Source organism: Pectinophora gossypiella, chromosome 1 (assembly GCF_024362695.1).
Source record: "Pectinophora gossypiella chromosome 1, ilPecGoss1.1, whole genome shotgun sequence".
Classification (NCBI taxonomy): domain Eukaryota; kingdom Metazoa; phylum Arthropoda; class Insecta; order Lepidoptera; family Gelechiidae; genus Pectinophora; species Pectinophora gossypiella.
The window spans coordinates 17,024,053-17,041,363 of record NC_065404.1 but is presented as its reverse complement, the minus strand read 5'-3'; the positions used below and the strand labels follow the sequence as shown (position 1 = coordinate 17,041,363).

General features: G+C 39.4%; 1 protein-coding gene and 1 long non-coding RNA gene across 2 annotated transcripts in view; both read right to left on the bottom strand.

Annotated features, from left to right (window-relative positions):
* Positions 1-17,311, bottom strand: part of LOC126371195 (uncharacterized) — a 187,759-nt gene that overhangs the window by 77,491 nt on the left and 92,957 nt on the right. The window lies entirely within an intron of this gene.
* LOC126371018 (calcium channel flower) overlaps positions 1-17,311 on the bottom strand; it is a 32,573-nt gene that overhangs the window by 11,773 nt on the left and 3,489 nt on the right. The window contains exons 3-4 of the mRNA XM_050016212.1: positions 3,056-3,263; positions 706-816 (exon numbers count right to left, since the gene is read on the bottom strand). Coding sequence (XP_049872169.1) covers positions 706-816; positions 3,056-3,263 — 319 coding nt within the window. The remainder of the gene's footprint in view (positions 1-705; positions 817-3,055; positions 3,264-17,311) is intronic.

The window sequence follows — 17,311 nt, the reverse complement described above, 5'->3', positions numbered from 1 at the left end:
AAACCAACATTCCCGAGAAATGCATTTACAGAGGTATGTGACCTAACCTGTATTGGGCTGGCTTTCCCTTCATGGGTTGGAAGGTCAAGCAGTCGCTTCGGTAAAAAGCCGGACCTATCAAATCTTCAGGTTAGGTTAGCGGACCCTGTGAAAATCGGGGTAATGCTAGGGAGATGATGATGATGAGTAACGGCTATTAACGTAGCTGTGATGTTATGCCGTGCTGGTTCCGATTCCTGCAGACTCCTCCTAATTTTATTTTAAGTTACACCCGTCATTTTCTAATCCCCGGAAAAGGAAGATTTTTTTTTGACGTGATTGAATGTAGATTTGCCGCAGATAGCATTAACTACTTGGCCGGACAAATGGGGAGCGCTGAAGGCTCTCACCCGGTACATCGTTTAAGACAACAGGCCTGAGGGTGCCCAGTTGGGCGCGAACCTCGGCTCAGGGTGTCGTCTGAGAGGAAAAATATTTGAAAAAATTAATCGACCCTAGTGGGTCGATGGCGATAAGCGCTGATTGAGGGTAATCATCGACCACGCCAGCGGGGTCGATATCGGGGTCCTGGAGTGTTTGGCGTCGCGAGCTGATTGGCTGCCTCTATGGCTAGAGTAATCGGGTCGTCGGGATCGTATATTACGTCCTTCAAAAATGACGATATAATTAGGTGTGTGTGAGTAAATATGTGTACGGTATACTGACTTCTTCCCGAGCGCCATCATGCCGTAGATGATACCGGTGGCGAAGATGAGCCCGCTGCCGAACCACGTGCTCATGCTCAGGAAACACAGGAAGAACGGCGGGAGCGATAACCTGCAAATATTACATCATAAAAATATTGTGAGGGATCTCGTTGAATCCCCACTTCTTCTATCTAAAGTGGGACTCAGCGCTCCGGGCCGACTACTTAACACGTTGACAGTCCAGTGACCCATATACGGGTCATGATGGTCTAGCTCCATACGTCCGTGACCCATATGTGGGTCACTAAGAAATGACCAGGTACGCACTAAGGGCGGGTGCTCTACTTGTTATTTACGTTTTTAACAGGAAGTATAAGAATTGAAGTAATATGCGGGACTTACAAGGAAGTCAGAACATTTTAACGTCAACGTCAACGTCAACGTGTTAAACCACGTCCACTTTTCACGATCCCCAGTGCTAGGACTATTTACAGGAAAAACTCTTTCCTTGTGAGAGCAACTACTACATTCAATCGACTCTGCAGTGATGACAGCATTGATATATTTAACTCTAGTTTATATACAATCAGAAAACATCTTATATCGAAAACCAACAGCAACTAATTTGATATTGGCAATCTCAGCAGCAAGTATTTAATTTCATTATTTAATTTTGTAAGTATACCTAACTCTCTTTTGATTTAATTTGGTTCTCTATGTGGAAGCTTGTAATTGGCCTCATTCTAGCTTATGTTTGTACGTATTTATTTAAGGTTCCGTGCTGTTAGCTTAACTTAATAAATAAAATATTTTTGATTTTATTTTTTCAGTGGGGCGGAAGACAAGAGTAAAACACTGCCCCATTTTTCCATAATAAACCAGCATGAAGAATGCTACACCCACAAGGGCATGGCTGTGAAATTAGTGATGATTCAATTTACTTAATTTTCCGAGAGATATCAACTCAGAATCATGGTCTGAATTCTCCCCTTCAGTATTCGTTACGATGTCACTTACACCCCGTAAAAGTACGTACGGGTTACGATGTCACTTACAACAAGTACGTACGGGTATTAGTGACATCGTAACCCGTACGTACTTGTACGGGGTGTAAGTGACATCGTAACGAATACTGAGGGGGATGATTCGGCTAATGATTCCATTTGAACTCAGAATCATGTCTGAATCACCCTCGGCATTCGTTACGATGTCACTAATCTGAGTGAGGACCTTTTATTCGGGACACCATCCACTACACATGGGTAAGCCGATATCAAATCACATTTAATTTAGGTATAAGTTTCTGTGTTCGTTTTCCATGTTCCTATATAGAAAATATTTCATGTGTGTTTAGTGTCTTTTGATGTGACGTCATTGTAATGTATATATATTTAATCCGTGTCTGTGATGTCCTAAATAATTAACGTTTCTTTCTTTTCTTTCTTTGTATATACTACTTCGTGATATTACAACTCTTATTAAGTTCAAAATTCAAAAATATCTTTATTCAATAGGTAACATAGTTACACTTTGAATCTGCAGCCTAAAACTACTGCAGCTTCTCACAACCTGTATAGCCGGGGAAAAGAAGCTGCAAGAAAAACCTCGAGACAGGGCCGTAGACGTTCTTTAAAAAAAAATAAACAAAATATTGTTATACGATTCGTTGCCGACTTTGCAAACTGACGTAACTGCATTTTATTGCTAAAATAATTTGGTCTTATTGACAATAGCAAAAGGAGCAAATCAGATTCGCCAAAAATTTCAGATACGCAGTCAGGGAGGAATTGAGTAATTTAGCTGCCTAATATCAATTCTCAGGCAGTTAATCCCATGCATTCATATCTTCTAAATAATCACTAACCTTATATTTTTTTTTACAATATTTACTCTTTATTGTACACATTAATATATTATGTAAATGTAAAAATTATTTATTTGCGTTGAAACACTATAGTAAAAGTACAATAATAAGATACAGCATGTTCACGGTAGTACTATAGGTATACCATTGGACTGCCGACCACGGCCCACATTCGCACTAGGATCTAACCTGTATTGCGGAAGCAGAAGCGCGACAAGCTACCAATACTGTACCAAGCACGTATTCCTGCATGTAACGTGACAAGTTATAACAACCTTTTTTGCAAAGTTTCTGTTTAACTACTGTCTTAAAACATTGTTTTAAGTTTACGCGGTTATTATCATAATTAAAGCACATAATAACGGGTTCTTACCGCGTTTAAATGGGGATATGAGACTCCCAAGGAGTCTGCGGTAAGAACCCGTTATTATGTGCTTTAATTATGTCTTAAAACAGTTGAAAGGCAAATTCTGTAATGTTTCCTCCACGCTACTCAAGTACTCACCCGACATAAAGCACGGCCTTATTCCAGTAGGGTCGCGACTCCACCTTGTCGGAGAGAGTCTGCACGTAGTCTATGAAGAAGCAGCAGCAGGGCGCCTCGCAGACGATCACGATGAACCCAGCCAACATCTGCCAAATGCCCGCGATGAGGCACCCGGCCTGCAGCAAGATGATGCCTGTGCAGTTGATCAGCCCAAGCACTATCGCGACTGGAATAAGAGAAAAAACATCAATATAACGGCCTCCGTGGTCCAGTGGTTGAGCGTTGGGCTCACGATCCGGAGGTCCCGGGTTCGAATCCCGGTGGGGACATTTTTGATCCCTAGTTTGGTTAGGACATTACAGGCTGATCACCTGATTGTCCAAAAAGTAAGATGATCCGTGCTTCGGAAGGCACGTTATGCCGTTGGTCCCGGTTGCTACTTACTGATGTAAGTAAGTAGTCGTTACATGAGCCATGTCAGGGGCCTTTGGCGGCTCAATAGTAACTCTGACACCAGGGTTGACGAGGTTGGTACTCCACCTCACAACCCACACGATTAGATGAAGATTTATGTATATTGTTGGACACACGCATCCCTTCGATCGACCGGAGTGGATATTGAGCATACTCCACCACGCTGCTCCACTGCCGGAACTGCGTCCGGTTTGATTCGTTCCCATATGACCTTTTTTTTGACGTGACTTATTGTAGATTTGCCGCAGATGGCATTAACTACTTGGCCGGACAAATAGGGAGCGCTGAAGGCTCTCACCCGGTACAACGTTTAAGACAACAGGCCTGAGGGTGCCCAGTTGGGCGCGACCCTCGGCTCAGGGCGTCGTCTGAGAGGATAAATATTTGACTCTAGTGGGTCGATAGCGATAAGCGCTGATTGAGGGAAGTCGTCGACCACGCCGGCGGGGTCGATATCGGAGTTCCCATATCACCATAGAACCTAAACATGCAAGCTAAACCAACCTGCTATTTGCCAAAGTAAAATGTAATTTTAGGCCAGGGTGATGGTCAAGAGAAACTCATACTTATCTCTGTCATGATATGTACATTCAAACAAACATTCGGACACCTGCTATCAGGACTTATCTGTCGCATTACACACATTCAGATAAAGTAATTCAGGAAGGTAATTATTTTGTTTCTTATGTAAAGTGGTAAACCCGTAACTATTGCATGTTCCTTTTAGCGCACCATGATTAGTGTGACATATCTCTCGTCTCTTTCGCGCTAGGCGATGTACTATATCGCTGTCCTGCTGTCATTCAAATCATTCTTCGTTAAAAGGAGTATAGTAGACTAGGTATTTCTCTGATATTAACGCTTAATAATAAAATAATAATAAAACTTTTTATTTCGGACAAACGGCGCCGGCGGTTTATGCGCTTACGCATGAACTACTAATGAAATATTACCTACACTACAATCAGGGCACTCTATACAAAATTCAAATTCTTACCGTGTTACCGCATAAGTACGAGTGAGACAGACAACCACGCGCTCTCCCTTATACCTTAACAGCTTAAATAGACTGAAGTAACCCCCAACGGCGGGGGTGAAGTAAATCAAGCTTGGGAAGGTGCGGGGGTAGAATCCCTTCCATAGTAGTAACAACATCGCCTAATTTTATTTTAAATTATATCCGTCATTTTCATATCCGTCGAAAAGGAAAGGGACGGATGATTCACAGCTCTTAATTTTAGGAAGAATGAGTAAATGAATGAATAACCCGGGCGAATCAAAAAGGTATGTCGCTGGTATGCAATCCGTTTGACGTGCTGTCTACTTACCTGTGTCGGGTTATTGACAGATGTAAAATTTTTAGACGGTTGTTTTAGATTTGTCCTTAAAATTGACGTGTGTTCCATAAATTTTATGCTTGTCGATTACCCGTCCTTTTCCTTTTCGGCGGATAAGAAAATGACAGATATAACTTAAAATAAAATTAGATGGTATTTACAGGAATTAGCACCATTATTGGTTATTCTATGCCTAAATTTAAATAAATACATCATAAACAATCAACAAACCTACTTTCCACCGGGTAACGGGAGAGACCATAGATTTCCATATCTTACAATAACATAGCTTCAAGTCTGTATCCTAAAAGGAGAGCAGAGGCATACTATAGTATAGTTACACCCACTCCTCGACAGCTAGGTATGTTTAATCCCATGTGGTAAGGCGGGCCTACTCCATTCCGTTTTCTCCTTATTTATTTAATAATTTAATACTACATGTTATCGAAAAGATAAATTACAGATAATAAACAATGCAAAACAATCAATCATTAGTATTAACGAAAGTGAAAGAGTATGTACTGTTGACGACAGGTCGACATGCATGGCAATCGGGGCATGAGGTGAGCCGCGAAGGCGGGGTCGCCCCGCACACCCGCACAGTCCCCGCGGCGTCTTAGTCTTAGTGTCGCACGAGTCCGTATCGACCGCGTTTATCGATTATAATCTCGCTCACATAATTTATTACTATTGTGTTTTAAAAATGGCTACGGTTGCATCTTCGTCGCGTGTTCAAGCAAAAAAACCAATAATTCACTCTCAAGCTCGAGAACTACGAGGGGAGGTCAAAAAGTTCGCGGAATGAGGGGGAAGGGGGTCGAAATTAAACACGAAACTATTTTTCCTTTTCAATATATTCTCCCTTAACCTTAACACATTTTCGGGATCTATCAAATAATTTGTTTATTCCATCATAAAAAAAAGATTTCTCTTTGCTGTCAAAATAGGCCGAAATTGCAGACTTGACTTCTTCATCATCGCCAAATTTTCGTCCACGCAGTTCCTTTTTCATTTTTGGGAACAAATAATAATCGCTGGGGGCCAAGTCTGGACTGTAAGGCGGGTGGTTTAATTTTTCGAACCCGCATCGGTGAATGGCAGCCGTCGCAACATGGCACGTGTGGACGGGTGCGTTGTCGTGCAAAAGGAGCACACCTCTTGACAGCTTTCCTCTTCTTTTTTCCTTGATAGCCTCTTTCAATCTATCCAGTAAAGAAGCGTAGTAATGTCCCGTTATAGTCACACCACGATCTTTATAATCAATCAGCAAAATACCTTCTGTATCCCAAAAAATAGTGGCCATAATCTTTCCGGCCGATTGTGACACCTTAAACTTCTTTGGAGGAGGTGTGCCTTTTTTATGCCACTGCATCGACTCTTGCTTCGACTCAGGTTCATAGTGATGAACCCAGGTTTCATCTCCAGTAACAATCCGGGCCATAACTTCTTCCTTATTCTCTCCACAGAGCTCTAAAAACTGGCGAGAACACTCGACACGCTCGCTTTTTTGAAGTGGCGTGAGCATTCTTGGAACCCATCTTGCGCTGACCTTAGTCATCCCAAGATGTTGATGTAGGATATTTAAAATACTTGTTTCGGATACACCGACTATTGCTCCAAGCTGCTTCTTCTTCAAGCGGGTATCTTCTAATACAAGTTTCTCTACTTTTTCGATGATTTCCGGTGTGGTGGCCTCAATGGGCCGTCCGGAGCGGGGGTCATCTTCAATCGACTCTCTTCCTTGCTTGAAAAGACTATGCCACTTGTAAACCATGGTTTTACCAGGGGCAGAGTCCGCGTAAACTGCTAACAGCTCTTGAAAAATCGTCTGAGCGGATTTTCCTTGCTTGGTGAGGAACTTAATGACGGCACGGTGTTCAATTTTCTCCATATTCGCTGAGTTCTTCCCGATTCACTTGTTTGCTGGTCGATAGTTCAAACGTTAATGACCCGATTTGCTTCAAACTTGGTACATATACTGTTAATGAGGTGTGCAACTAGCGGCTACCTGTACGAGCAAACCAACCCCCTCCAACCCCTCCATTCCGCGAACTTTTTGACCTCCCCTCGTAGCTAGAAAAGTGTTAGAAAAATTTGACGAAGATACCAGTGACGAAGATTCTTTAAGTTTTTGTAGCGATACGTTAGATGATTCAGATGAATAAATATTAACTTAAATGAAAACGTGGTATTATTTTATTCACATTTTGTTACATACATAATAAAAATATATCGATATTGAAAACGTCACGTCACTAGAGAATTGCCATGTCGACCTGTCGTCTACATTACTGACAAAAATAATTTCTTCTCTGCATGATAAACGGGATTCTCTTAAAATGCATAAATGTTTTTGTCATAATTTTAATTATCATAATCCTTTTTGCATAACGTTTTTTAGCATAATAGTACTTTCCCATAATATCTAGGAATACTGGTTTGTTCGGCATAACTTATTTTTGGACTAATATTTTTTGGTATAAAATTAGGTATCCATAATTATTTTTTAGAATAATAGTGTTTTGTCATATTTTTTACGAGGCATAACAGTAGGTTAGGGTGCGGCGGGGGTGGCCCTTGGGCCACCCCTACGCCGCCAGCATGTTTATCTTACACACGAAAAGTGTACTGAATGATGACCAACAGCATGAAATAGTGTCAAAAAATATAAAAAGTCACAATCATGAACCAAATGCAGCCAAGGAAAAAGTAAGTTTCGAAAATGTAGGGGCGTTTAGGTAACATATGTCTAAATTAATAAAAAGACTATTATAAAGTTGTGCGACCCGGCGCAGGGGCACTCGTTTACCCGCGTGTCAGGGGTCTTTAGCGGCTCAATAGTAACCCTGACACCAGGTTTGATGAGGTTGGTAATCCACCTTACAACCCACACGAGAGAAGAGGACTTGTAGCTCTACCTACCCTTATACGGATTTCATAAGTTATATATGTCTGACAAGAAACTACGTAAATATGTAGCAAAACTCATTGTGCCGCTATTATTTGCAAGGAAAAACCACGGAATGGAAGAAAGAGGTTGGAAAGGCCCTAACGCGCAGTTTGTATGAGAACCGCTGTCGCCAGTTCAACCTCACTCTCTTTTACTACTTCTCCTGCAAACAGATAACTGCGATAGCTCTACTGCTTCTCAAATTCTATAGCACTCCACTTTACCGGCAATGTATACTTATTTTATGTGTGTTGGCAACATCAAAGTCTATATTATTTTTACTGTAATATTTTTTCCTATGGCAATATTACAGGACTTGACGCCACGGACTTGCCGACGAGGCACGTTTTTCTTATATCTCGCTACTTATGTAAATATTCCTAGTTTTTATTACAATACAGTCCATTTAACAACTCGAAGAGTCGCCTCCAACAATGTAATAGACTGCAATTTTACCATTACTTTTCGTAAGATACTGCATACAAATGTATTTTTTTTATAAATAGCCAATTATACTAACGGTTTTAGCTTTCCTGTGATAAAAAGGGATCTCCTTGCATCGTAAGTAATCGATATTGATATTTTACCATGCAGATTCTAATGCACAAGGCGACCTTTTAATACAGTGTGTTAGTGACATCGTAACGAAAACTTTGAGGGATGATTCAGGCCATGATTCTGAGTTGATATCAAGTGGAATTTTCCGTCGCAAAAGTATGGAATGGAAAATAATTTTAAAAAACACAAAAAAAAACATGAATTTTCCGACAGGAAATTCCACTTGATATCAACTCAGAATCATGGCCTGAATCATCCCCCTCAGTATTTATACATTGTTTTAAGTTTACGCGGTTATTATCATAATTAAAACACATAATAACGGGTTCTTACCGCGTTTAAATGGGGATATGAGACTCCCGATATTTCGACACTGTTGCAAGTTGTCATCCCGTGATCATGGCACTTGCAACAGTGTCGAAATATCGGGAGTCTCATATCCCCATTTAAACGCGGTAAGAACCCGTTATTATGTGTTTTACCCCTCAGTATTTGTTACGGTGTCACTAACACCCATACTTACTTGTATGGCTACCTGTATGTACTGGTACAGGGTGTAAGTGACATCGTAACGAATACTGAGGGAGCTCATTTAGCTCATTATTCTGAGTTAATATCAAGTGGAATTTTCGATCGCAAAAGTATAGAATCGAAAATAATTAAAAAAATAATAAAAAAAAATCATGAATTTTGCGACGGAAAATTCCACTCGATTTTAACTCAGAATCATGGTCTGAATCATCCCCCTCAGTATTCGTTACGATGTCACTAATACCCAGTATACTATCGCGGAGCTCCGTGGGTCGTGAAGTTTTTGGACGAGTGGAGTGCAAAGAAGTATGAACTATTTGCACATAGTTGTAGGGCGCGCGTTTCGCGCTGACTTGGCCAACCTCTTCTATTCCGTAGGTAAAACAGTCACAGTTAACACGTTGACCGTCCCCATACAAAATGTTTTGAATTCCTTGTAAGTCCCGCATATTACTTAAAATTTTATACGTCCTGTTACATACATACATACACTCACGCCTATTTCCCACCGGGGTAAGCAGAGACTATAGAATTCCATTTGCTTCGATCCTGACACACTTCTCTTGCTTCCTCCACATTCATCAGTCGCTTCATACACGCACGCCGGTTCAGAGTAGATCGTATTGAACCTTTTCTAAGGACATCTCCAATTTGGTCATCGTAAGTCCTTCTCGGTCTTCCTCTGCCTGCCCTACCATCAACTTTCGCTTTATATACCGCTTTTGCAATTCTATTATCCTTCATCCGCTCTACGTCCTGTTAAAGCTGAATAGATTTTTTTGATTATTTGAATATTTTTACTAAACCTTCAGTCACTTCAGCCTTCAAACAGGTGGACAGTAGCATTCATCAAACAAACCTTTGCTAAGTTACCCGGGATCCAAGTGGATCACCCGCCATTATTGCGTACCTGGTCGTTTCTTAGTGACCCACGTATGGGTCACGGACGTATGGAGCTAGTCCGTCATGACCCGTATATGGATCACTGGACTGTCAATGTGTTAAGAATGAGAACCAGTCTACCGATTCATTCAAGACCAACTTAGTGTTTCAAGACAAAAACATTCAATAAACGACCCGAAATAAGGTCGCATCTCTTTTATAAATCGCCATTCACAATGACAATAGGAAGATATTGAAAGACGACCTTAATATCAAGTGGTTTTGGTATAAAAATCTCTATTATGTTCCTTTAATAAGTTTTTACTGCCTAAATCAGACGTTATAGACGGCGATACGGGTCACCTATGATCATCATCACCAGCCCATTAACGTCCCCACTGCTGGGGCACGGGCCTTCCCTATGGATGGATAGGGAGATCGGGCCTTAAACCACCACGCGGGCCCAGTGCGGATTGATGGTTATTAACGACTGCTAATGCAGCCGGGACCAACGGCTTAACGTGCCTTCCGAAGCACGGAAGAGCTCGAGATGAAAACTTTTTTCAAAATGATGGGTCACCTATGACGTTGGTCTAAGTAAGCTCGATGAGGTGTGCGTACTTTATTCATCGTGTGGTTGGATGTACCCCTGACTACTCCAATGAGCGACTTTCCAGTCTACGTACACCAAAAACAATATAGATAGCGTTGTACAATTTTTACGTGATAATTACCTATATTCGGATTACATAAACTGCCTATATACGTCCCACTGCTGGGCACAGGCTCCCCTCAATCAACCGGAGGGGGTATGGAGCATACTCTACCACGCTGCTCCACTGCGGGTTGGTGAAGGTGTTTTTACGGCTAATAGCCGGGACCAACGGCTTAACGTGCCCTCCGAAGCACGGAACTTACTTACTTTTTCAGACGATCAGGTGATTCAAGCCTGAAAAGACCTTACCAAACAAAGGACAGTCTCACAAAGTGATTTCGACAATGTCCCCATCGGGAATCGAACCCGGACCTCCAGATCGTGAGCCTAACGCTCTAACCACAAGACCACGGAGGCTGTTTACTATTATATATATTATATATATTCGGATTACTCGGGTACATATGCAGTGCTATTGGGTCCAAGGCTATACCTAAAATATATATTATTATTCGTATGTCGTTTCCATATCTCGGGCCTACGGAGTCCCGGACTTTTGGAACGCGTGCGTGGGGTCGAAGCCAACACGTAGAGGCCCCTTAAGACAGTTTAATGTAAATGTGGTGTGACACCAACCGGCGATTATCCCTGTATGCACTATGGGAGTGCACCCAAAGACAATCCCCGGTTCGTGTAGGACTATTGCAGATTATGGGAACAAAGGGAACTGGGCTATTGGGTTGGGCTATTATTATTATTATTATAAGGCTTTATATCAGACTTTTTCTTTTTTTATGTTTTATTTTCGCCTGTGTGCCTTCTGCAGGCAAAGGCCTCTCCCAGCTTCTTCCATTTTTCTCTGTCCTTCGCTATTGTTATCCATCCTCCCCAATATGTAAGCTATATAAAATGTCTGGCTGGTATAGATACCTCTGTGTACACATTTCATACCCCTAGATAGTGTAATAGTCTAATAAAATAGAAATGGACAGGCTTATCAGCCTCACATTAATTTATAAGGCAGCTAAACAGTGGATGTGTGAATAAACACTGATAACTTCTTAGTTATATGAATAAAAATATATGAATATGAAAACAAAATAGATACCACATACCTATCTCCCACTGGGGTAAGAAGGAATAAAAATATCTATGGAATAAAAAAATAGATATAAATAAAAATACCTACATTTTTATGAAATTACTGTTAATAATGCAGAAATACTTTTTTTCCTTAGAATAAGTTTATCCTGTAAATGTTTTGTAAAGGAGATCATCGGCTCTCCATACTTTGGCCGGCCCAAATTCGAAAGTGCCGGCCAGAGAAAAAAAATGTGTCGAACCTTTCGAGTACATTGCTGTGAATATTTTTTACTATGACACCAAACGTGTATGACCATTAGTTTGGCTTTAATTGGATTTTAAAAATCTCGATTTTTCATACATTTTGTAAAAAAAAAATATTATGTCCGTTGGGAATATAAGGGATACAGGCGTATTACAAAGGACCGTTAGAACATTTATTAGTATGGCGCCAAACTTCTATGACCATTATTTTGACGTTTATTGGACTTTCCGTTTTGGTTAATATGTTAAAATGCCGGCCATCGAAAAAAATACGTCAAATCTGTCTAATAGTTGCTTCTCAATATTTTTTAATATGACACCAAATATCTATGACCATTATTTTGACTTTTATTGGAATTTACGTTTTAGTTCAAATGTGAAAAGTGCCGACCACCAAAAATACCATGTTGAGAGTATCGAGTAGATGCCTGTTAACATTTTTTTCTATAGCGCCAAACGTGTATGACCATTAGTTTGCCTTTTATTGTATTTTAAAAATCTTGATTTCTTTTTTGTTTTGTTTAAAAATAAAGTGCTTTAGGCAAAACTTGCGTTACGGCGGATTACAAAGGACCTTTAGAACATTTAATAATCTGGCGCAAAACATTTTTGACCATTATTTTGACTTTTATTCGTCTCTCTTTCCGTTGTGGTTCAAATGGGAAAATGTCAGCCAGCGAAACAAAATAAGTCAAATCTTTTGGTAAACGACTTGAAACGTATTTTTTTACTATATTACCAAATATCGACTTTGGCTTTTATTAGACTTTTTTTAAAAATCTTTTTTTATATACATTTTAACAATGACAACAAGCAGAGCTTTCCCAATGACTAGTTTTTTTTTTTTTTAAATCTTTATTTAAAGAGCTTAGTCACTACTGACTATGTCGCTCTGTAACGACTACATACAGAAAAAGATAGCAGGTTGAGCCTAGAACGCCGATAAATTATCGCAGTTTTAAACCCACCCTAACTAATCGATATAGTGCTCTAGCTTCCCTGGACAAAGGAAAAGCCAAAACACTGTTACATACTCCAACCTCCTTAATACTAGAACATACAATTTGAGTAAAATTATTCCTATGATTGTCATTCCGAATACACTCTAACATTATGTGCAGTACATCCTCCACTACCCCACATTCTGTACAGTTTGGAGATTCTGTTTTTCTCATCAAGTAGGCAAATTTATTTAATGGTAAATGCCCAGATCTTAGCCTCATAGCCATAACTAATTCGTTTCTACTCAGGCAGTTGTTGATCCAACAAACGGCCAGCGGCTCAGGTTGTATTGTCCTATACCAAATACCTACCTCTTTAGATCTCTTATCAAAATACTCTTTCCATAGGTCTAGACATTGTCTCTTAATCTCACCTAAGCATTCAGTAAAGAAAGGTCGACATGAAATAAGCATACCATGTGAAGACGCTTGTTTTGCTAAACCATCAACTATTTCATTTCCGGTGATGCCACAATGTGAAGGTACCCACTGCAGATATATTACTTTTGATTGATTTTGTAATTCTCTTATCAAATGTAAAATTGAATAGGCTATCGGTAACCCTCGAAAATTCGAGGTGCACCGAGCCAAATGATACAAAGCACCTTTCGAGTCTGAGAATATGGTAAAGCTGTCACCGGAAATAGATTTAATGTATGATAAAGCCTCTGCTATGGCTATCAGTTCAATGTGCATTATGGACAGGTTTGATGGAACAGTGAACAGCGCCTGGACGCCCAATTGAGGATCGTATATCGCTGCTCCAGCATCTTCTTTCTCTTTAGAGCCATCAGTAAAAATTTGATAGGAACCCGCGTATTCACTATTGCATAAATTAGTAAATGCAGCCGTAATTTCACTTGCACTACATTGTCGTTTGGGTTTGTTAACAGTATTAATGGACACTCTCACAAACTGTGCAATATTAATGGAGTTAACCCACACATCCAGAGAAAACATCTCGAGGTTTTTGCTGACATGGATTGACATATTATCCAAAACATCTTTCACTACCACCAACAATGGTTTACGCTTTCTTCGCCATCGATTATTCTGACATAGCGTGGACATTTCTTGAATAGGAGGTATGACAGGGTTGGAATCAATGGATTTACTCTTCAAATAAAACTTACTTCCGAGATAATTCCTTCGAATATGTAATGGTGGGACTGAAAGTTCGCTTTCCATAACATGGATAGGTGTGCTTTTTATAAATCCTCCTACAATTCGCATAGCTTGATTTTGAATCAAAGTTAACTTCTGTAAATGTGTGTTACTCGCATCATCATATAAATAACTAGCATAATCCATTTTACTTCGAATAACAGCTATATAAATACGTCTCAAATGTAGAGGATGAACACCCCAGCCTGGTCCGGATAGCACCCTTAGGGAATTGAGATACTTCAGACATTTTTCTTGTGTCTCCTTTATATGTTTACCCCATCTTAGAGCGCGATCCATCCATAAACCTAGGTATTTAACATTATCGACTACTTCTAAAGGAATATTGTTAATTTTGAGTTGAATTGAATTTCTGAATGAGCCTTTTTTAAAAACACATATTTTACTCTTTGCTGGTGACAAATCTAATCCTAAATGGGCCAATAACTGTGATAATAGATTTAATGCGGATTGTAGTTTATCTACAGCACGACCTATCTGTTTATCTGTTATGTACAAGGCGAAATCATCGGCATATTGCATAATCATAACATTATTAATTTGTTTACATATGTCACTAGACACAATGTTAAACAACAAAGGGGAGAGCGGGTCACCCTGTGCCAATCCTTTACCGCAGTATCTAGTTATCCAGCTATTATCAGCTTTAATATATAAGTGTCGTTCTTTCAAAAAATTCCAAATATATTTACTTAATTTCGATCCCACCCCAACTTGTTCCAAAATTGTTTTTAACGCTACCAAATCTACATTGTTATATGCATTATCTATGTCTACGAAACATCCAATTGTTATAGAATCATTCGCTAATCCTATCTGAATTTGAGTAACTAGCTGGCTAAGGTTATCCAAACAAGATTTTGATTTTCTAAATCCAAATGTTTGATTCGAAAAGATCCCTTTTTTCTCTAATAGCCATTCTATTCTTCTATTTATAATGGTGTGAAAAATCTTACAAACACATGATATTAAAGAAATAGGGCGTAGGGAAGAAATAGATTGAGGGTTTCGCCCCGGTTTAGGTACTGGCACAATCCGAATGTCTCGCCATTGAGCTGGGACAAATCCCGATTTTAAAAACTCATTATATAATTTTAAAAGAAATACTTTACCACTAGTTGGCAAATACTTGATCATGGAGTATGAAATGTCATCATAGCCGGGTGCGGAATCTTTACCTTTTATACATGCTTCAAGTTCATGGAGGGTTATTTCTGTATCAATCATAGAATTATTGGAGACAAACTCCGGATCCGGTGCGGTTATAAAATCGGGACATAGACCATTTAAAAATAGTTCTGCCTTCTCTTTGTTAATATGGTCGTGAGAAAACGTTCGACCCTTAAACCATCCCATTTTCCTCCACATATCCTTCGGAGAGGTTTTCTCATCGATTGAGTTACAGAAACCATGCCATCCATTACTCTCTGCAATACGCATAAGGCGTTGGGCATCTCTTATTTTGTCCAACAACAGGTCATGGTTATCCGGGGTAGGGTTACGTCTAAAACGAGACAAAGCGAGTCTACGTAGAGCAACGGATCTAGATAGCTCCGAGTTCCAAAAGGGTTTCGGGGTAAACTTGTTTTCTGGTAATAGACAATATTTAATGAACGGAATAAATAAATCAGCTGCTTCATTGATAATTTTAATAAATATGTCATATGCAATTTGCATTGTTTCCGGAAACTCCGCACTACTGAACGATTGTTGTAGATACGAAGTATAAGAACACCAGTCAGCTTTTTTAAAATTTCTTTTCCTTTGTCTGATTATATTGATATTAACCTTTGTACTGAGTTTAATAATTAAGTGATCGCTTCCTAATGATTCTTTCGTAACCATCCAATTTAAAACTAAAGACATGTCTGACGTTATTAAGGAAATATCTGGCGACGATTGTCGTAAAACCCCATCTACTAATTGAAATCGCGTTGGAGTGCCATCATTTAAAATAATAAAATTGTTCTCTAAAACAGACTGCAGTATTTGATCGCCCCGAGAATTTGTTTTATATGACCAATTAGTGTGATGACCATTGAAATCACCCAGAATCATAGTTTTAGTATTCGCTAGAGAAAGTAATGAATCCCAGTCATTTTGCGATGTATTAATGTTACTAGGGCAATAAAAACATATTATATTGTTAATTTGTTGACAGTTATAGATTTTAACAAAAATTATTTCAAAGTGAGCATTATTGTGAGTAACTTGAATATGTTCCGATTTAATAGATTTATGAATTAAAAGTACGACGCCCCCATACGATGAGTCTCTGTCCTGTCTATATACTACATAATTTCTAATCTTTAATGTATAGTCTGATTCGAGCCACGTTTCCGTTATAGCTGCAATATGAATCTTTTCTTGAATCAACAACTGCTTGAAAGAAGCCAGTTTGCTTCTTATACTACGCGCATTCCATTGGTATATATTTATATTGGCTATTTTTTGGGCGTAACTATCCATTAAGAAGTGAACAGAATTTTTTTATAACTCCCACATCCAATATTCCTCCACAAATATATGCCAGAACCCAGTCTTTAACCATAACAAACATTAATTTAATTTTAGATAGTAAATTCAAATTATTAATAAATATAATGTTTTTAATCTTTTCTATTAATTGTCCAATTGATATTAACTTCTTTTCTTCTGTTTCATTCTGTGTATTGATCCTAATATCCGTATCTAAATCTCCCTCTGATATATTCTCTTCCCTCTCCGGTAAGTTGTGTACATTCTCTGCGTTAATATTGCGTTTGATCCGATAAGTACCATCGTTCGATTTCTTAGAAACGGAAGCCGGCTTGCGCGATGTAACTTCTGCGTAGGTACTTGCATGAGGTGTAAATAACGGCGGCGATAAAACCTGTTCCGACTGTGAGTTCGTCGTGGGTGCAGCTAGTAGGCTATCAAATGCGTTATTAGTAGGCACAGTAGGTACAACTGTCGGCTGGTTGTTTCCTATTGTAAACGGAGGTACATATAAACTTAACGCTTTTTTATACGTAACCTTTCGCTCTGCCATTATGTCCCTTATCTTTTTTTCTTTAATATAGACTGGGCAAATCTTCGATAAGGCCATATGTTGTCCGCCACAATTAATACATTTAAATGTATTACTGTCACAATTCTCGTGTAATTTAGAACACTTGGGGCAAATAACTTTATTAGATGGACACAACTTTTTTATATGACCAAATCTCCAGCATTTTGCACACTGTGTTACGGGGAATAAGTAGTTCTCCACTTTAATCCGAAGATCGCACAAGTAAATAACAGGTGGAAGATTTGGACCCTTAAAACCGATTCGCACCGACTCGCTGGGTACCCAGCCATCTACACTTCTCC